Genomic DNA, 21,560 nt, shown 5'->3' with positions numbered 1-21,560 from the left:
TCTGAGGTTTCTAATGTCTCAGAAATCTTCATCTTCCTTGTGCTCAGCTAACTTTAATGGAGAAGAGAGAGAACCCAGAGAAGAAGACTGTTACTAGAAGAGGATTGCTCTCAAAATTTGATCAAACACTACAAGACGCATTTTGTGATGCTTTCAAAATCTGGTCCCTGAATACCTGCTACTTTAAAAAAATATTTCATTGAAAAGTATTAATTTTGCCTCTAATTAAGTTCTTCCGTCCCTTCTTTATCATCCAAACTTTGCTCTTTCCTCGGCAAAGTAACTCAACCTCTCACTCTTCTTTTGCCTCATCAATATTCCCACCCTGTGTGAGCCTCACCTTGCCTCTAAGATTTGTGGCTGCTTTTTCACTGTCCTGGGTTTATGCAAGTCCATTCTTTTTATTTCCCCGCTTCCCTCCCTGTGTCTTACATCAGTCCCTTTCGTATTCCCTTTGGCACTGTTCACAGATGTGACTCTTCCTTCCTTCATCCGTCCTCACTAATGATCTGTCCTCCTTTCCACTGTCCTCCAGATGACAGAGACCACCCTTCTCAAATTTCCCAGTGCCAATCTGCCAACATCTGATACCCACATGATTATGGTGCCATCTCACTAATTTTCTTCTACTACCTCTCTTGATGTTTATAGTTTAACTGTGGAGATTATTTCCAACCCAGAACCTCCAATAAAACTTAAATTATATAAAACCATAATATATAATGTTGGTAAGAAGTCAGTCATGTAGCTAATCCTCACCCTGCATAATAAGATTAATGAAAGTTGTGCATTGGGAAGTTACTGTCTAATGTATTAGCAAGGCGATGTATTTACTGACTAATCCAAACCTCCCAGCCATCCCACCTATACCATTATCAAACTCACCTTTCAGAATATAATCAGTTAACAAGCTCGGAACTTTTTCACTGTCCTCCTTCATGGCACGAAGAACTGCAAAACAGAAGAGGGGAAAAAAGACCACAATTAAAAATTTAGATCAAAAATATTATTAATTTCAATCATTGTGGCCTTAATCTTCCTTAATTATAGGATATAACTGACTCATACAAATTATAGGTGATTTTCCTGATAAGGGGATACAACAACAAAGGCCCAATAATTTATTTTAGTGGAGTAAGTCCACAAGGATTTATTTTAGGTAAGAATATCCCACTTACCTGACAGTTGCTTCCCTGATTTAAAATTTCCAAACAGTGGAGACAAAAAAAGAGGAATTGGGTTATTTACAAGGAGCCTTCGCTCTGTAATAATACCGGAAAGTGGGTTACTATAATGTGCACCTCAATGAACTCTGTGCAGCAAGAAAACCTCAGTGATGCAGATCAAGCAAACTAGAGAAACTCTTAGAGAAATGGACAGCTATACCCTCCAACAAGCGTATCCTGTCAGACTCCTTAGAAACTTTCAAAGAAAAGACCCAAATGAAGAACAGACTTCCATGAAGCAGCATCTGGCATCTGCCTGGCTGTTGCCTCCTCTGCACTAGGGAGAAACCTGGGAGAATTAGCCTCATTCTAATTTGACAAATTTATCTTCTAAGTAAAAACTAAAATAGAAAAAGCAGCCACCTAGTATAACGTTTTTCTTTTTTAAGCTAGACCATTCAGGTTGAGATAAACTCACAAATATTATACTTTAACAGAGATTGCCAACTCAAATTTCCTCCAAAGCATCCTGGTAAAAATATTTCACTGTTTTTCCCCACCAATACGACAAGGCAAAATAGTGTAACTGTCAAATCAGCCTTCCTGGGTTTAAACCCTGGCTCTGCCACTTCCTAATTGTGTGACGCTGAGCAAGCTACTTAACCACTTTTGCACCAAGCTCTTCATCTGTGAAATGAGAATAATAATTAGATTTAATCTCAAAGGTTTGTTATGAGGACTAAGCTACTAATTCAGATATAAAGGTCATATCATAGTGCCTGACACACAGTACATGCTATGTATTAACTGTAACTAACACTACTCAAATTATTTAAATTTTTATTAACTATTATTATTGCACCCAAAATCCCCGAATAGCTTTTATCAGGAAGACTATATATCCATAAACACTGTGACTGTCTCCACAGGGCTCTTCTTTTGGAAAGAAAAGGAGCTTTGGACCCAAATATGTCCAAAGATTCCAAACTGTGACAACCTATAAAGACATCTCGATGCTGGAATTATGATGACTTTAGTTTGACCAATGAAGTATTTGTTCTTGATCTGGGAAGCTGAGGCCTGCCAGTAATTCCTGGCTGATGAGCAATATTTATTTATGTTCCCTTCTTAAGAGGGCTACCATGTTCAGTATTTCTGCTTCCAATCATGTTTAAAATTTTTTCTAACTTCTAAATAAAATCACATACCAAAAACCAGCATCATTAAAAGTATAATTTCCTGGGAATTAAGAGATCCAGCTCTGTAATTAACCATCCCCCTGTGTGATCTTGGACACATATAACTTAAGTTCTTCCTGAAAATAAGAGGGCTAGCTACCCAGTTAATCTCTTGATTTTTTATTTCAGACTGGCTGGCATCACTTGATTTATCCATATTTAAATATAAAATTTTTAAAGAATTATTCACCAAACGAAAGAATAAAAGCTCCAAGTTAGCAGGCAGGGAGCTAAGAAATAAGACACTTGCTTCTACTCTTAGGTTTTCCTTGCCCATTCCTCTTAAATTGCCAAAATAAGTATCATCATCCATACTCATCCATGTGATGCTCTTTCATTTGGTTCCCCCCTAATTAGCAAGTATCATAAATATTTACCATAACAAAGACCTAACAGATCAGCAAATTCAATCCCTCCATTTTAACGGCTAATTGATAGTAACTTAGCCAAAATCATACATATATTAATCTTAATCTATTTACTGTGAGGTAAATAGAACAAATATTTTTTATCCTAGTTTTTCAATGTGAGCAAAAGAGAGTAAGTAACTTCCAAGGATATCCCTGAAAATAACAGGGATAGAACCAGAATTCAGGGCTCATTTGCGGCCATCATAAGAGATACTCACTATCATGTATATTTAAATCTAACAATTTTTTTTAAGGCAAGCCCCTTGAAGGTGCGTTATCTTTGTCTGCTTTGTTCACTAAAGTATCCCAAGTGCCCAGATCATGGCCTGGTACAGAGTAGGCCTTCACCAAATATTTGCTGAATGAATGCATGTTCTTAAAACATCACTGTCAATTTATGTTCTACCTATAACTACTACCTCGGGTTCTACATTCATAAGAAATAAAAAGTGTTTACCCTAAATCTTTCCTATTCAGTTACTGACAATCATAGATATATAAGATCCATAAGCAATTTTATTTATGATAAATGGATATGTTCTTAAACATATAAGAGACGATGGAGATTTAGGTTATGCTTTTTCCCAAAATTTTAGCTCATAAATATTTCACAAGGTAAGAAAAACAGAAAAACTACAAATCAACACTAGAGTTACTGTTGTATTTAATGTCACAGCCATTTTTGGCTTCATTCTTACAAAAATAAACAATTATATGCATCATTTACATCCTAAATTGACAAAACACTAACAACAAAATCAGCCAACTAAAGTCAGGTGTTTACCAATCAGCAAAAGGAAATCAGGTAATAGTTTCATTTTGTCTTTGCTCACTTTTTGTTAATATTTGAAGATCTTCAACAGACGGTGGTCCGTTTTTTTTCTCATAAGGAATGACTGTAGTCAAATACTGCCAAGTTTAAAAAAAAAAAAGTGTCACTTAAATCGGAATTACCTTATCTGCAAAAAATTTGATACTGTTACTAGAAGGTCTATCTGATAATATAAAACACAAGCTACTTTGGTAATGAAAACACAGGTATTGTATGGGAATAAAGTTATCTTACTATCTCAGATGGAGCTCATTTTTTTTTGCCCACCTCTATTTGCTTCATACAAACCTAGTGTCAACAGCAACAACCACCTTTTTGCATTTCAGTTATTGAAAATTTCATAGGACTAAGTCTGAGGATGGTTTACTCAATTTGTTCATTTTTAAAGGGAAGTATTATCTCACATTCTACTTGCATATTTTTCAACACATTTTAAAAATAGCAATTTAAACTAAAAACATAGTTTTAACGGTTCTGCACAATAAAGTAATTTCCAACAGCAAAATAATTCTGTTTCAGACCATTTTTATTATGGTTGAACAAATGGTCCACATACATAACATGACAACTTTGAAAAACACACACTAGCTTCTTTCAGAAGCTAACAAAGACACACTTAAATCGTTTTAGAAATGCGTTACTATTATTTTAAATTATTGGGTAAGTCATTGTAAACGTTTTTAGGCATTAAAGGAGAAAAGTTAAAGTAGAGAATGGCCTAAGGGGAAATGAATAATGAAAATTAATGTCTGAAATTGAGATAAACTTCCTAGTTCACTACTTGTAAAGGCTCATAAGTAACAGCGCCATGTCTTTTAACTAATCCCATGAAAGCATAATCCATAAATGATTGTCTAGATTTTCCTGTTCTTACCATCCCACCAAAAAAATAGTTCCGTGCATTTCACATATGCTCATATAGAAAGCCAGTGGTTTTTACCTGGAATCTCTTAGCTCCACCCATTATTTAACCTCGTGCCCTAAATCTCAGCTCTGTGGCTAATCCTCACTGAGTGATCTTATCCTGCCCATAATTGAAAAACAGGATAAAGAAAGCTGCTTTACAGTAACTGGATCCCTAAGTCCAGAAAAGTGGTAAAACTGCATAGTTCAAACTCTGAGACACTTAAGTGTCCCACCGTCTTTTTGACGTAGACTTCTTGCAGGTGATGCCCAATTGTATAATCGAATGTTTCTTTGTAAAGAACAACAACAACAAAAGGCCAGAAATGATGTCCTCCTGGCTTCACTCTGCATGTGTGAGGCAACCTGGAGAGGCACCAGGCGGCTGCGCCCTGGCCCGCTCTCTGGCTACATGGCTGCATCTTCAGGCCTCCCTGCTCCACTCACAGTTTGGAAGATTCCTTGCCTTCTTTTGAGGTTGAGAGAGGTGAGAGGCACCGGAATGAAAAACAAAAATTCAAACATCCCTTCATGGAGCTCATTGATGAGCTGCAAATGTCAATGTGAGGCTTCCCTCTTTAATAGGAATGATCTCCCTTCCGGAGAAACACTTAACTACCTGCAGTAAAAACTCCAGGCATTTGATCTAGGCGTTCTTTTGCTAAACTTCCTACAAGCTACATTTTGTACACCTTCTTAATCTGCACAGAAGAGCTAACTTAAAGACTTTTCTTTTTGAAGGTGAAAATTTCATATAGTGAAAGGTAATTTTAAGCATACCCATTAATGTGAATGTTTCCCATGTTCATGATATTCCTTCAATCATTATACAAAAATGTGAATAAAAAGCAAATTGCTAGATACTTGATTATATATTCATATCTGTGTATAATTTTGTATAAATAATGTCGCATGCCTCGTTTGGCAGACAACTGAGTTGGCTGACTATGCAATACACCTTAAAAACACATGAATTTCATTTAAAGGAGGTAAGATACACTCTATACATATTTTTGACCTAGAACTCTAGTCTCAAACATACCGACATCTGGCCTTCTTCCCCCAAAAATGACATCTTGCGACTTAGACTTTTAGAATTAGAGTCACATATTTTAGTTTAGTTATTTTCACAAGCAGATTTTCTACACATGCAATACATTATGTTAAAATGTCAATATCTATTTGTTTAAAACTAAGAGTGAAAAATGGAGCTATAAAACACGTCTTAAGAATGCATTTAATCTATTGTCCAATTTGAAAAATGCTTTTTCCTCAAAGGGAAATTCTGTTCATTATCAAGACTATAAATATAATGAACTTTTATAATAAACTTTTATTTCTCTCGTTAAGCAATGGTCTTAGTAAATTAGTAAACTACCAGCTTTCAGGATCTTCACTTACACAGAAAATGAAAAAGCAGAGAATGAGGAAAATAAGGATAACCGAGCACCTGTTTCTCTCCACCTGAATTTCCAAAGGTGTGGCGGAGGCCATTCTGAATGACATTTGAGATCCCTTCCATGCTGAAGCGCTAAAGGCGGCAATATACGGCCCAGAAGAAAAGGACAGAGAAAGAAGTTCAAAGTCTATTAGTAAGAATGTACCATGATGACTTATGTGCCCAAGAGGCAAGCAGTTAGAAAATGCCGCTACTCATCCACATAAAGCACATAAACCCATGCTCTTTTTAAAATGCTGTTGTTTCCATTTCTTTGCAAGTTAAATGCAAAAGCAACTGTTTTTATGCTACTATATTTATGCAGGCATTTTTCTGATGTAGCTAATTGTTCCAATGTAAATGTTGTAAGTTGTACACATATTTGTTCTATACAAAATTTACTGTGTAATTTTTAAGATACTTTTTGATATTATTTACCTACATTTTATCAGAAGTCTGAAAACTTAAGATGAACAGTATGCATATTTTCAGCCTAAGTTTGTATAATTCTACCATCAGTTTGGAGAACATTAACATAACATTTAGCAAATGAAAATGCTGTTACTTGGAGAGCTGATTATTGCTTCCCACTCACTCTTCGGGCCACCTGCCACTGCCTTGGTGCAGAAATGCGAACTAGAAGATGGCATACGCTTCCTGGAGAGCAGAGTGGATCCCATGTGCCAGCCAGGCCCCCAAAAACTTCTCCAAAGACTTTTCCACTCCGTTTCTAGGAAACAATTCTACTTTCTTTCTCCCAGCAACCTCCAAGACTTCCTAGAATTCTTTGTACTGAAAAGGGAGTATTTTTTTCCTAAACAACTTATCTTGATTTGTAACCAGTCTACAATGTCATCAGGCATAGTAAAAAGCGTCTGGTGGCACCTCTATGGCGGCTGAGTCAAAGGAGTGAGATGGATTCTTACAGCATGACTAATTAAGGGGAAAGGCTTCGTGAAAAGGAAGTGATGGCCTGATTCACTGGATGGTTCCTTCCCCTGGAATTTTATAGAGGAAATTTAAATCAGTAAACACATTTGAGGAGTCAACATAAAGAATATTTTACCAGGCCCCAAGGGGCAGAAGAAAGGAAACCAAGGAAATGGTCATCAAGAAATACATATAGTTTCATCCAGTGGTTCTCAAAGTGTAGTCCAGGGACCCCCTCCCACCCAACTCCTGCCAAGAGGTCCCTGAAATCCTCTCAGGAGTTCAGGAGTTCAAAAATGTTTTCTTAATACTACTAAAATATAAGTTGTCTTTTTTACTCTCATTCTCTCATGACTTACAGTGAAATATTCCAAATGACAGACTGAATGCAGAAGCACATTTGTGAATCTAGCTGTCTTTAATCAAGCCAGATGTTAATGAGATTGACAAAAATGCACAGCAATGACATTTTTTCATGATTTTGTAAAATATTATTTTTCATAAATATATGCTCTTTATAATCAATTTATTTTTGGTATTTTTCATGAATTTATATTTTTAATTTTATCACTTTTAATTTGTAACATAGCAAATATTAAGTTTCTTGGGGTCCTTGATAAATTTTAACAGCGTAAAGAAGTCTTGATAACAAAAAGCTAAGAAATGCCAACAGGCTGAATCACTGAGGGAGCTATGTGCTTCTGTATCAGTCATGTAACTCTATGGAGTTACTGAAAATCTGAGTTCCAAAGTTTACCTTACAGGAGACTGTACAAATATGCCTCTCCTCCTAAACCATCCAACTTCCCTACCTAGCCTTTCCCAGATTTGCAAGCCAGTTTTGCTTCAGCAAGAATCAAAAGTCTAGTCAAGATACTTTGCTGACTACTCTTCACTTCACTGAAAGCATAACTATTAGCTTTGATGGAGGAGGCTAGTTATAAAACAAAAACCTACAGAAAACTATTTCTGTAAATTTTTCCAATGCTATCATAATTCATTCATATTTTTTAAACAGATTATCAAATGAGATAACATCTTAGGCTTCAGAGTATATAATAACAATTATGAGAAACTATTCTCAAATAACCAAGTCAGTTTATTTTTTAAATTATTTTCATAAAATATATTTTCTTTCAAATGTGACAAAGAGACGAGTACTTGTTTTTAAGTACTTAGTCTATATTACCTGGCTCCATTATCTATGGGCATGTTTAAGCTAGATACAAATTCATAAAATCTAAAGCTAGATAAAAAGTTTCAGAATCCACCTATCAGGAAACTAAGACACACTTTCTATTTGGAAAGCACATTCCAAAAACACTAGCTTTATTTTTGCAATCAGAAAGCCAATTCCTGTCACTAGAAAAAACAAAAGTTGATGCAGTTTCAATTTCGTAACATGCAGATGTAATTTAGGTTTTCTTTATTAAATGTGTGGTTGCAGACATTACTGAGCCATCTCAACTACTGACAGCCTGACTACTTGTGAAAGATGGCTTTTGTGCCACCAGAATTGTAGGCTTAGGGGAAATTAGTGAAAATGCAACCCCATGGGAAGCCAAGGTAACCTGGAAAAACAAAACTAACAGCTGATGCCAGTGAAAGAAGGTAAAGTAAGGAATGCAGCAGAACCTCTGTCCTTGCTGCTGATGGCTGCTGAGTCAGTGGCTGCAGCTGACAAGACCCTACTGTCCCCAGCTCTTTCACTGGCAATGAACCAGGGAAGCAATGTGCAGCATGTACAGTTCAATCGCCTCTTGATCCACTGGAAAATTACAGAACAAGGAAATCAGAAGGTTCTACAGGAAAAAACAAAAAACAAAACCTAAAATCTACGTCTGAGAACGTGCCCCTATCAAACGCTTCAGTTGCAATCAACTCCTACCTCCCCAGAAGTCAGGCAGCATCAATATTCTCCCTCCACTGCATTTCCAAACTCTCCCTCTCTACTAGCTCCTTCCTGACAGCAACCCGAAATTCTCAAACCCTCAACCTATTTCCTTTCCCAAGGTTTTCCTGAAACAGCTCTTCCCAACATCATTTATTTGATCTGGAAGACCACGGCCACTTTTCAGATCTCTGAGACATCCAGGAATCCCCCCTCCCTGAACCGCTTCCTTGGATTCAGAGACACCACACTCTCCCAGATTTCCCTCACCCCAACCCTCCTGCTCTCTAGTTGCTTCTTCTAAGAGGGGCCACTTTCTTCACTCATCCCTTAAATGCCAGTGTTCCCTAGGATCTTGTGCCTCTTTCTTGACTCACCTCTCAGATGCTGCTGTGCCTCTGGATTCTGTCCCTATTTAATTATCATGCACCCCCTCTGGGCATTACCACTCAATAGCTTCAGCTTCTGCTTCCATAAATTGATAGCTCCACTTTACTAAGATCAGTAAAGTGCTAAGAACAGAGACTGGCACATGACAAAGCTCAGTATATGTTAGCTATCTTTACTGTAATTTCCCTGAGCTTCACTCTGCATGTTTAATGGCCAATTGGACATCTGTACCTATTGTATGTTTAATGGCCTATTGACAAGCCTATGCTCCTGTCTATATTTAATATCAGTATTTCTAAAACTCATATCCAAAACTGGATTCAATGTCCTCTTCCCCACCAAAACACAAACAAAAAAATTTAAAAACCGGTTCCTCCTTCAGCATTTTATTCTCCTCGCTCATTCATTTCCTCTTTCTTTCAAAAAGCATCCTGAGCCAGATACCATTCCAGGTATTAGAGATTCAGAGTGAACACATCAGCCAAGGCCCCTCCCACCCTCCTGACCTTACATTCCAGCATAAGGGGGCACAAAAAGCACAACACGTAAATGAAGTGAATGCTGCAGATAACTAACACATGCCCTATCCCTAGCTCCAGCAAGGCGATTAAAAACTGGATGCCTACTTTCTACTCGGACGTCAGAGAAAAGCTGCCTGAGGAGATGACATCTGAGCTGAAATACGACTTATACACCCATCCTAGATGAGCCACAAAGGACACTGGACAAGGGAGACCTTCTCAGAGAATAAAACCAAAAGCAGCCAACCTGGCCAACTCGGGAGTTCACGCCACAGCTAGTGTGCAGGAGGTCTTGCAATTCTCATTCAATGGGATGGAACACAGCATCTATGGAATATGTCCATTCTCTCCTCCTTTTTATAAGATTTTATTGCAGCAACCCTGTCTTCTCTCCCCTGTTGTTTGCCAATGTGTTGCAATGGCTGGCTTAACTTTCAGACCATAGGTTGACGGAAAAGAGAGACATCCCCTCATTTGCTGGACTTGAAGCTAGAAGCAGGTACTGCTGACAAGATTTACATACCTCCCTTTGGGGAAGGGGCACATGTGCTTTATCTATGCTTGCCCTCGTCAACAATCAATGACCTGACCCTAACTCCTCCCTTCTTTGGTGTCCGAACCAATCAACTTCACCAATATCTCTGAAATTCAACTATTTATATTTCCATCCCTACTTTCACTTCCCTGGCTCAATTCTTACATGAAATGGCTGCAACAGCCTCCTAATTAACTTATCTCCAGTTGCCTCCTTCCAATTAGTTCTCCTTGAAACCACTGAAGTTGTCTTCCAAAACAGACAAACCCAAACATGTAACTACCTGACCTAAAATCCATTTTTGGTTCTCTAAAGCCTTTAAACAAAAACCAGGTGCCTCAGAATGTCGTACGACGCCATCCATTTTCCAGCTTCCACTGTGCAATTTCCATAGCCTCTTCTTGAGTTTCTTGCTCCCTCACCTTCTAGCTTTCACCATAATGAGCAGCCTGCATTTCCCCAGATGTCCCTAACTGTCCCCTCCAAGTGGTGGCATACACCACCCCCTCTGCTGTCTGTGCCTGTTCCCTCCTCCTTCTACCTGACCTCCGGGTGCAACTCAGCCTTCCCAGACCCCTAAACGTAGCTAGGGGCAATAGTAATATATGTCCACCTTGACCACAGAACAGAGCCAGGCTCAGAAAACACTAAAAACGTGGTAGTTGTTTTGAATATAGCAATTATCACACCCTGTACCTAGGTTTCTCCACGTTGACACTACTGACATTTCCAGTCAGATCATTCTTGTCACGGGGGTCAGTGTAGTGGGGTGGGATCTCTACTAGCACCTCCGGTCTCTGTTCACCAGGATGCCAGCAGTACCACCCCCATCCTTCCCCACCCTGCCCAGTTGTGACAACAACAAATGTTTTCAGACATTGACTCATGTCCCGTGGGGGGCAAAATTGGCCTGGTTGAGAATCACCGCACTAAAGCACATTGGATGGTTCATCATTCAATCTGCAACCCATGGGCAGCACATTCCTGGAAAACTGAAATTGATTCTACATCCTTAACACCCACGCCAGGGATACAACTGTGGATCAATTAATGTTTGCCTAATAGTAGTATAAGAAAAGTTCAGGAGATGGAGACCATCCTGGCTAACACAGTGAAACACCATCTCTACTAAAAATACAAAAAATTAGCCAGGCGCGGTGGCGGACACCTGTAGTCCCAGCTACTCGGGAGGCTGAGGCAGGAGAATGGCGTGAACCCGGGAGGCGGAGCTTGCAGTGAGCCAAGATCACGCCACTGCACTCCACCCTGGGTGACAGAGCAAGACTCCGTCTCAAAAAAAAAAAAAAAAAGTAATCAAGATATTTTTAATGGGGAGGTAGAGTGCACAAGATCTAAAGAGAAACAATAAAGAAAGAAAAATGAAAATTCTGGTCAGGTTAATTTTTCATAAATTCAACTCAAGTTCTCAAAATCCTTAAGGACAGAAAAAAAAAAAAAATGTCAGATACTTCTTTAATATGCTCCAAAAAGCAAAAACCAGACCAGTATGTAGGAGGCATCTGACTGATAGTCAGTGACTTAACCTGCAAAACGCTACAGCAATCATTACCAATACCAGTGGGATACTTCCAGATTTCTGTATGAAACCAGGAATCATAGCTCAGGCAAAAGTCTTAGAATCAAGAAATTTTTAAACGGTCAACTTGGACAGAAAAGTGCTGAATTAGAAATCGAAGATCTGGGTTCTTTCCCAGCTTTGCCACTAATTGTGTGACAGGAGGGCAGTCACTTTACTGCCAAGGCCTGTTTCCTCACCTGTAAAACAGATGATTAAATCATATTAACTTTAAACGTCTTCTTATTTGTAAATCCTATGAGTCTATGGATTAATTCAATCAAAAAGATCCATTATTAAGCAAATTAAAAACACACACATATGCATAGACACACACACACACTCTCTCTCTCTCTATAGGACTAAATAAATGAGTGCTCCAGAATGGCAGAACTGCACAGCCAGATGATACATTCAGAGTCCAGTGGCTTCATTTTCTTATGAGGAAATGACTACATTCTGAAGGGAGAGACAGGTCTTAGGCATCTTTCCATCCCCGCAGCTTGCATAGTGCCTGGGCCATAGCAGGCATTTTTAAACATCTCATAAGCTGAGGTTGTGACACTCCTAACACCAGAACCCAAGAGCCTTAGAGCCTGTGATCGTTTCACCATATCATGAGGTGTCTTGACTTCTTGCAGGAGAGAAAGAAAACAAAAAGCCCAAAATAAGTGGAGTATGAACAGAATAAAGATGACAGGACAGAACATCAAGTTATTTTTCAGAAGAGTGAACAACGGAGTTCTGGAAAAGTCCACTGAAGAATCTAGTCTAGGAAAGTAAGATGAGATTAATGAAATAATCTTGTTGGCGTGGTTTGTAAAACATAAAACAATGGAGTGACTAAGAAATCTCAAACCCCGGCCAGGCACGGAGGCTCACGCCTGTAATCCCAGCACTCTGGGAGGCCGAGGTGGGTGGATCACCTGACGTCAGGAGTTCGAGACCAGCCTGGCCAACCTGGTGAAACCTCATCTCTACTAAAAGTACAAAAATTAGCCAGACGTGGTGGCGGGTGCCTGTAATCCCAGCTATTCGAGAGGCTCAGGCAGGAGAATCACTTGAACCCGGGAGGCGGAGGTTGCAGTGAGCCAAGATCGCACCATTGCACTCCAGCCTGGGCAATAGAGCAAGACTCTGTCTCAAAAAAAAAAAAGAAATCTCAAACCCCTAGCTAGGATAATCAAAGAGTAGCAAGTAGGAGATCAGTGAACTAGAAGGATAAAGGAAAAGAGAGACCAGGGCAGTGAGACCAGGAAGAAACAGGAAACGAGCTGTGTAGAGCATACTGTGCATTCTGTTTTATAGCTGCCCTGTAAATTCCAAAAAATAATACACCCTTTTGGAAGACAAAATGAATTTTAAAAAGATAAAACCTCAGAGGCAGGTTAAATATACTTTTTAGTAAACGTCACCTCATTTAGAAACACTACATTTACAACCTTGAGAGCAGATGCGGTATTATTAGGTGCTTATGGTGCTTAACTGGGCCAGAGGGAAGATTTTCTCTATGCTTAAATTTTATAAGTAGGAGGACAAGGAAAGGGAGAGACAGAAGGGGTAGGGGAGGAGGGAGACAGAGTGGGAGGGGGAAGGGAGGGAAGCATTTCTTTGTTAACATTTCTCAAGGTTAAAGTACCAAAGACATACCAAAGCGCCAACAGAACTAAGTCTCAGGGTTATGAATGCTGAATGAAATGAAGGACATTAAAGATTTGTTACTAAATAAATAAGTAAATAAGTTTTTAAAAGAAAAGAAAAAACAATTTGTTACAGTTTAATTTAAATAACTGCAATAACGCAGTATATCAGAAAACCCAATCCTCCTTCCATTTAATCTACCATTTCCAAGTTTGAAATAAAGAATCCAAGTGTTCAAATTCAAAGTGAAGAACTGGTGAAAATTCTGAATCTGAAGTTATTTTGTAATTGATTCATCCATTTCCCACTACGTCTTTAGGAAGGAGTTAATAGTGCTATAAAATGCCCCCTCTCAGAATGGAATTTTTGATAGGAGCCCATTTGTGAGCAGGGAAATGATTAAGCATTACAGTATTTACTTTATTGTTGCCCTCACTACTGACAAATGCCAAAGTAATGTGGCAAGGACGGAGGAAGAGGGTATTCAATACACAGCTTCAACACCAGTATTTACGCTGAGAATACTCACCACTGCCTCGTGGTTGTTTCCTTCCCTGGCATAAGTATGTATTGAAAGTCTCAAAATCAGTCCTTATCTGGAAACTTTTCTCAGACAAAACCAGTAGCAACAATGTATAAATAGGATATAGATTTATAAAAATTCACCAAAATCTGAAAGACAAAGAAATGGGCCAAGATCCCCAAGGCCCATTTACAACATCCTTGCAAAGCTCAGAAAACGAAAGTTCAGGCCAAGGATCCTTCCATCCACCTCTAAATAACTCCACATCCTCATTCCAATGCATGCTGGTTCTGTGAGCTAAGGTCCCTGTTAAGCTTTTGTCTACTCATTTATGAAATGGAAATAATAACAATAATACCTTCTTTATAGAGTTGTTGTGAAGGTTACATGGAATAATCCATGCAAGTACCTAGGAAAGTGCTCAGCAAATATCAATATTCAAAAAAGTACTGGCTACAATTCCTGAAAATAAAAAGGATAGAATAATATTTTAGACACAACTCCCAAAGAGAAATAACCACACCTTTCTACTTTTCTCCAGAACAGCAAAAACAGCATTTCAAGTTCTTCTAATATAAACAAAATTGCAGCTGAGAAAAAATAAATCCCCGATTATAGTTCCTAGCTGACAGGACTGAAAACAACATAAAGAGACATTACTATCTATGACTAAGCACGGAATCAGCAAAAAAGCTTAAACAGAAAACAAGTTAACACTTAAATAATTCGGTCTTTCTGAACAATAAAAAGAAAAGAGCTAGAGAACACTATGCTACATAAAAGTGAACAAGAATCAGATACAGTGCTGCAGTTTGTTAGTTCTTCTGTGGTATCTTAAATATATCAGCTTATTCTACACACAGCACATTCACCAGTTCAACCAACTTCACAGAAAGCAACATCCAAGACAGGGAAAAGCAAGACAACAAAGGGCTCAGGAAATTTACACTATTCCTGCTATCAAACTTGTTTCTCAGCCTCACCTGACACCAACTGGTACAGATTTCTAACTGGCCAGGAAATCATTTTAAAATCTCAATATCAAAGCTCAATGTCAGAAAAAAGGTTTGAAAAAGCAATCAAGGAATGCTTTTCTTCTATTTCTGACTCTTACTCTAATCTACTCTTACTTCATTAATATTCTTTATACTCAGGAGGTTCAAATGAAAGCAAAATGAAAACATAATTATTGTTCCTTATAAATCACGACATTTTCAATAGCTTGAATATGATTTTCAAACATTATAAAACAGTAGGTTTAAGTTTTAAACAATTAAAATAATCAAAATGAGGAAACAAGTGTAAAAAATTTAGAGTAAAAATATTCAAATAGTTAAGATATTATTTAACATGTAAAAGTAATATCTTGTTTTAATACTTCAAATAATTTTAATGTGAATTATAAAGCAGTTATAAAAGCAAATTCTACCAAAAATTTTTTTAAAAAAACAGATCTAAGTAAATTAGAAAATATACATTATACCAAAGCAGATACACACTTGAAAATCTTCAATATTAAACAACTGTTATATAAGTTTATTTTTATGGCAGAAAAAATATAATACAAAGATCTTCAAAATTAGCATTAAATAATTTAATTTTTATCTTTGAAGATCTTTTTAAAATTTTTTATGTAACTTAATATTAATGTGGAAACTAAACTAATTATTGCCAAATATTTTCAAAACCACTAAAACTAGAATATAATAATTGATCTTGGCAATTTTAGAAATTCCTTCCTGAAACATAAATACTCTAAGTACAGTCATGTGCTGCTTAAAAATGAGGATACATTCTAAGAAATGAGTCAGGCAACTTTGTCGTATAGACCATGACAGAGTGTACTTACACAAACCTACATAATTGTATAGTCTACTCCATACTTAGGCTACATGGTATAGTCTACTGCTCCTAGGCTACAAACCTATATAGCATGTTACTGTACTGAATAATGTAGACAACAGTAACACAATGGTAAGTATTTGTGTATCTAAATATAGATAAACATAGAAAAAGTACAGTAAAAATACAGCATTATAATCCTGACTCCACCATCTATCTATACGCAGTCCATGACTGACCGAAATATCACTATGTGGCACAAGACTGTATACAAGAACAACACAATTTCCTGGCATATTACAGCTTTTATGTGAACTTGTTTATATTAACAATGACCTCTCTAACACATAAAGAAGTCAAGAATGGACTCCTGATTTTTACTACATTAACTGATGGATCATGAAAGTTCACTATTACCAGCCTACCACCAAAAACCATTGCAGAAAACAAAGAATAGATGATAAAAACATATCAAAAACTGATGATGACATATATTTCTCTAGGTAATATTATTTTTCATAAAACAAATTTGTTCCACATCTAAAGTAATTCATAATTCATAGGTTTGAATTATTAAAATAATAGCCATTATATATTCAAGTTTCTCTGCACCCTACAATGACCTTCTATCATGCTAATAGTAATTTTTAGTAAATGCTTTGCACTAAAGAAAATGCAGCAAGTACTACCAAATATCACCAACAAATTATTGTTAAAATGTGTCAATATTTACATTCAAGAATGTATATCAGAGCCGGGCACGGTTGCTCACGCCTGTAATCCCAGCAATTTGGGAGGCCGAGGTGGGCGGATCGCTTGAGGCCAGTAGTTCAAGACCATCCTGGCCAACTTGGTGAAACCCCATCTCTACTAAAAAAAATTAGCCGAGTGTACTGGCGGGCACCTGTCATCCCAGCTACTCAGGAGGCTGAGGCAGGAGAACCGCTTGAACCCAGGAGGTAGAGGCTGCAGTGAGCCCAGATGGCACCACTGCACTCCAGCCTGGGCAATAGAGCAAGACCCTGTCTCAAAAAAAAAGAATGTATATCAGGTAGAATTTAGTATCTCAAGCACCACTGCTTAGATAAAGGGGAAAAAGGCTGGGCACTGTGGCTCACTCCTGTAATCCCAGCACTTTGGGAGGCCAAGGCAGGTGGATCACCTGAGATCAGGAGTTCAAGACAAGCCTGGCCAACATGGTGAAACCCCATCTCTACTGAAAAAAAAAAAAAAAAATACAAAAGTTAGCCGGGCGGGGTGGACCACACTTGTAATCCCAGCTACTCGGGAGGCTGAGGCAGGAGAATCGCTGGAACCGGGGATGCGGAGGTTGCAGTGAGCCGAGATCGCGCCCCTGCACTCCAGCATGAGCAGCTGAGTGAGACTCCGTCTCAGAAAAAAAAAAAAAAAAAAAAAAAGATAAAGGGGAAAAAAAACTCATGCCTTTTCCACTTCTCCTCTAACCTTCTTTTAAAACCACATTTTATCACTGTGTATAATACAACATTTTTTTTCCTTTTGTTTGTCTCCGTATTTAGAGAACACTAGTCTACCTGCTCACTCTCTTTACCTAGCTACCGGGATTCAGACACACACAGCACAGAGGTCTGCTGCTAGACAAGAAGCTGCCACACGTAGCTTGGAGATTGGCTGGCCAAGGTGTCACTATCACTCAGGCTGCTGCTGAAGGGGCCCCAAGAAAAGGAACAATTCAACATAATCTCAAGATAAAACAAAGTAACCTTTTAAATACAAACTTTAGACACATTACAGTACTCTTTTTATCTATGCAAACTCACTTAACTGGAGTTCATAACTTTTTGTTCTACTTTTTAATTTTACTAAGTCTAAATCAGAGATTGGCAAACTTTTTCTGTAAAGAGCCAGGCATTAATTATTTTAGGCTTTGTAAGCCACACAGTCTCTACGGCAACCACTCAACTCTGTCCATATAGCCCCAAAGCTGCTACAGATGATATATAAATGAATGAACATAGCTGTGTTCCAGTAAAACTGTATTCACAAAACAGGTGAAGAGTTGATTTAGCCCTTCGACAGTAGTCTGCCTTGACAAACCCTGGTCTAAATCATCTGAGCGAATGTGCTGTTAAAAAATTCCAAATTAAAAAGAAGGGGGGAAAAAGCCAGGTCCATGTTGTTTTAAACAGAAGCCCCAAACAAAGGCTATCAATCATATCATAACATGAGCTGAGTCACAGAAACGGAGCAATGTAGCTGTGAAAGAAAATATATACAAGAAAGAGTGTATATCATCTAAGCCCTAGCTCTCCCCCATCCTTCAGCAATTCTCTCCCTAACCCCCGAAAAGCAATAAATTAGGGTAATGTGATTCTTTTTACAGTTTTTTCTTTTCTCTACTACCATTAGTCACTGATTGCTAATATCCCAAAAGTTGTCAGTATAAACTTTTTCAGGGTTGACTGACGCAGTTATGCATTTTTGATGGTGGAGTGTAACACAGTAGAAATTCTCTCTTCAAAGTTCAATGTCATTATGGCAAACAGAAAAGACTATCGATTCCTATCTTCTCAACAAGACTTAGCATAAACAACCTTACATGTGACATTCAATTCAAATATTTGTTACTAGATACTCAGAGAGTAACTATTCCATTTTCATACATATAAGTTTACTAAGTTATGATGCTAAGCAGGTAGGTCATAATGCCCAGACAACTGCAGATAACACTAGATGAATAGCAACTACTAAATTACAACATAACCTGGTGTTGTTCAACCTATTCTTGTATTCATGAGAACTGCTACTGAAATTCAATGACCTGTGAATGTTTGATATAACAGAAGCCTGGCTCCCTCAATAAAAATCCCCAATAGAACAATAATAATTCAAATACTACAAATCTAAATCCTCCGGGATTCAATCTCCTGTACACTGAAGTTTCAATTCAACAAACATGCATTAAGTGATGTGCGAAGAACAAGAAATTAGGTGAGGTGCTGGGAAAGCAGTGTAAATGAGCCTTTAAAGAGCTTGCACTCTGTTAGAAGAGAGGTTTAAGCCAATGATTACAACACAGTGTGGTACTTCAATATCACAAGTATGTGTACCCTCACAAATAAATATGAAAACATCTCATAACAGGCATATAAACATAATAGGCAACTCATAAAAGAATGCAAATGGTCAATAGATCAAACCCATTGTTTGCCTATGCAGTGTATATTCAAAAGCTCTTAATATCTACTGTTGGCGGGAGGTGTGGGAAAATGGTCACTCTTACGCTCTACTGGGCTACACTTCTACAGAATAATTCGAAAAGCTGGTCATTTAAAGCCATTTAAAACTCTATATTCTTTGACTTGGAAATTCTATCGGTTTCAGTGAGTGGATAAACTAGTTTTGCTAACCAAAAGAAAATAATTCAATTTTAGGAAAATGGTAACTTTGGTTTAATAGTATAAATTTCAGACTCTTACAAGATATCCAAAGGGAATTGTCTAGTAGGCAGTTGGACATATACAACAATTAGCATTTACTCATGGTGTTTGCTATGTTTGCTTATCTTATATACATTATTTCATTTAATCTCTCCAAAATTCAAAGCCGTCTGTATGTAGGACGAAGATTCAAACACAGCTCTTAACCCAAAGCTCTTAGTCAATATTCTATTGTCTTAGACAATATTCATTGTCCATGGGTTTGACACCTGGCAGAAAGATCCAATATAGAAATAAATATTTGCAAGTTTATCTTTCGTTCACTCATTCATTCAGCAGAAAGTTATTAGGTACCTAAGGTTGGATCTACGAATACCGAGAAAGTAAAGTTAAATTTCTTATCCTTAGGGACATAAAACAGAGATAGGCATGAAAACAAAAAATTGCAGTATGATACAACAGTGATAATAGAAATACTAAAGAGGAATAACACTAACCCCTCTAAAAAGAGAGAGTAGTCAACTCTGCATCGGACACAGAGTCATCAAGGAAGGTTCTAAGAAAGGAAGACAATGCTTGGCCATGATTTTAAAGGATGAGTGAGAAAAAAAAAAATCCCCCAAGTGGACAGAAGCAGCAGGTAAGGAATTTGATTCCAGAAGAAGAGCATTGAATATAAAGAAGTGTCACCCAAAACAGCATGGTCAGCACAAAGAAATACATGTAGGTCACCATAGTGATAAATAGACAGTGCCCTTTAACCACTAACCCTCATCCTCTGCTCCTCCAGATGCTGCAAAAAAGGACAGAGGAAATATAAAGCCTGCCACTCTCTTGAGTTGCACTTCCCAAAGAAGTCCACTCCTTTAACCTCCTCTTCAAATGGAGAATTGGAAAGGGACTAGGCAGGCTCCCTTGTCAATGAGGAGAAGCAGTGGTGTAGTGACACTCTCCAAAACAGCTTCCCAACAGCATCACCATCTACCACCTCACCCAGCCTTTGGTTTTCTTCATGGCCTTTATTTACTACTAAAATTCCATCATCCATTCATTTTTTCCTTGTTTATTGCCTTTCTCCGTCATTAGACTATAAGCTCCAGGAAGGCATGGGATGGGCCTCATCTATTCTATTCTATTCGCCACTGTGGTTTTTCTGTTTTTTGTTTTTTGTTTGAGACAGGGTCGGGCTGTAAGTGGAGTGGTGTGACCATGGCCCACTGCAGCCTCAACCTCCTGGGCTCAAGCAATCCTCTCGCCTCAGACTCCCAAGTAGTTGGGACTACAGGTGCATGCCACCACACCTGGCTAATTTTATAATTTTTATTTTGTAAAGACAAGGTCTCACTATATTGCCCAGTCTGGCCTCAAACTCCTGGGCTCAAGGAATCCTCCCACCTCAGCCTCTCAAAGTCCTAGGATTACCATCATGAGTCATCCTGCCCACTGTATCTTGAAGAACACCTGCCACAGGAAAGCACTCCACAAATCCTTGCTGAATGAATGAATATTGTTTCATCTTACCCAACATACAGCATTATGGTTATTTTAAACCTAAAACTCCAATCAAAATCATATTTCACTTTTATAAGATAATACTTTCTGTAACATTTCACATATTTTCATGGTCTAATGAAATTTTCCAATGCTCTAAATAGCATCCCTATGCCCTCTATTTTTTTTTTCACCACAACAAATATTTAAAACAAAATCTGTCTCCAAGTTTAACTCTGCTCTATACCCACTCCAATATTTCATTAGAGTATCTTTGGACCAAAGAGAACAAGGTAACAATTTTAGATAAAGTGGTATGCCAACTACAAATTGATGTACTGCTTCAGTGAAACATACATGAAGAAAAATGGAAGCTATTCTATACTTAACGAAAAACTTCAAGTCCTGCTAATGAAACAAAAATATCTCAGGCAGGAAAAAAAAAAAAAAGTGACTGATGTTATTGGAAAAACAGGTAACATATGACAATTCTAAGGAGGTCACCATTTTTTAGGAATTAGTATCACTGATAATAGCAAACTCATAGAGACCAGGTCTTGCCAAGACTGCATGTGATATAAAATGCTTGGTAAAATGTTTGGCAAGCTCCTGGAATCTGTTTATCCAACTGCCTATTTCACTTTGGGATTCTTTTGAGCAACCTACCACTATTTTCAGAATCACCCTTCCAGCCTACTTGTGTCACAGATAGGATGGTCTTTCCCTGGCATTTTAGGCTTTTTATTTTTATTTTATTTTATTTTTTTTGAGACAGAGTCTCGTTCTGTTGCCCGGGCTGGAGTACAGTGGAGCA

The 21,560-nt window shown here is 37.9% G+C and overlaps 1 protein-coding gene across 6 annotated transcripts in view; it reads right to left on the bottom strand.

Moving 5' to 3' along the window:
• Positions 1–21,560, bottom strand: part of FEZ2 (fasciculation and elongation protein zeta 2) — a 46,646-nt gene that overhangs the window by 2,531 nt on the left and 22,555 nt on the right. For 3 of the 6 annotated variants that reach the window (XM_034952926.3, XM_034952929.3, XM_034952928.3), the window contains exons 6-8: positions 6,000–6,080; positions 3,648–3,723; positions 886–951 (exon numbers count right to left, since the gene is read on the bottom strand). In XM_034952926.3, the coding sequence (XP_034808817.2) occupies positions 886–951; positions 3,648–3,723; positions 6,000–6,080 (223 nt within the window). The remainder of the gene's footprint in view (positions 1–885; positions 952–3,647; positions 3,724–5,999; positions 6,081–21,560) is intronic. The other 3 variants (XR_010109206.1, XR_010109207.1, XM_008970905.5) reach the window with 2 other exon arrangements.

This window comes from Pan paniscus, chromosome 12 (assembly GCF_029289425.2).
Source record: "Pan paniscus chromosome 12, NHGRI_mPanPan1-v2.0_pri, whole genome shotgun sequence".
NCBI lineage: Eukaryota > Metazoa > Chordata > Mammalia > Primates > Hominidae > Pan > Pan paniscus.
This window is presented reverse-complemented; position numbering and strand designations above follow the sequence as displayed.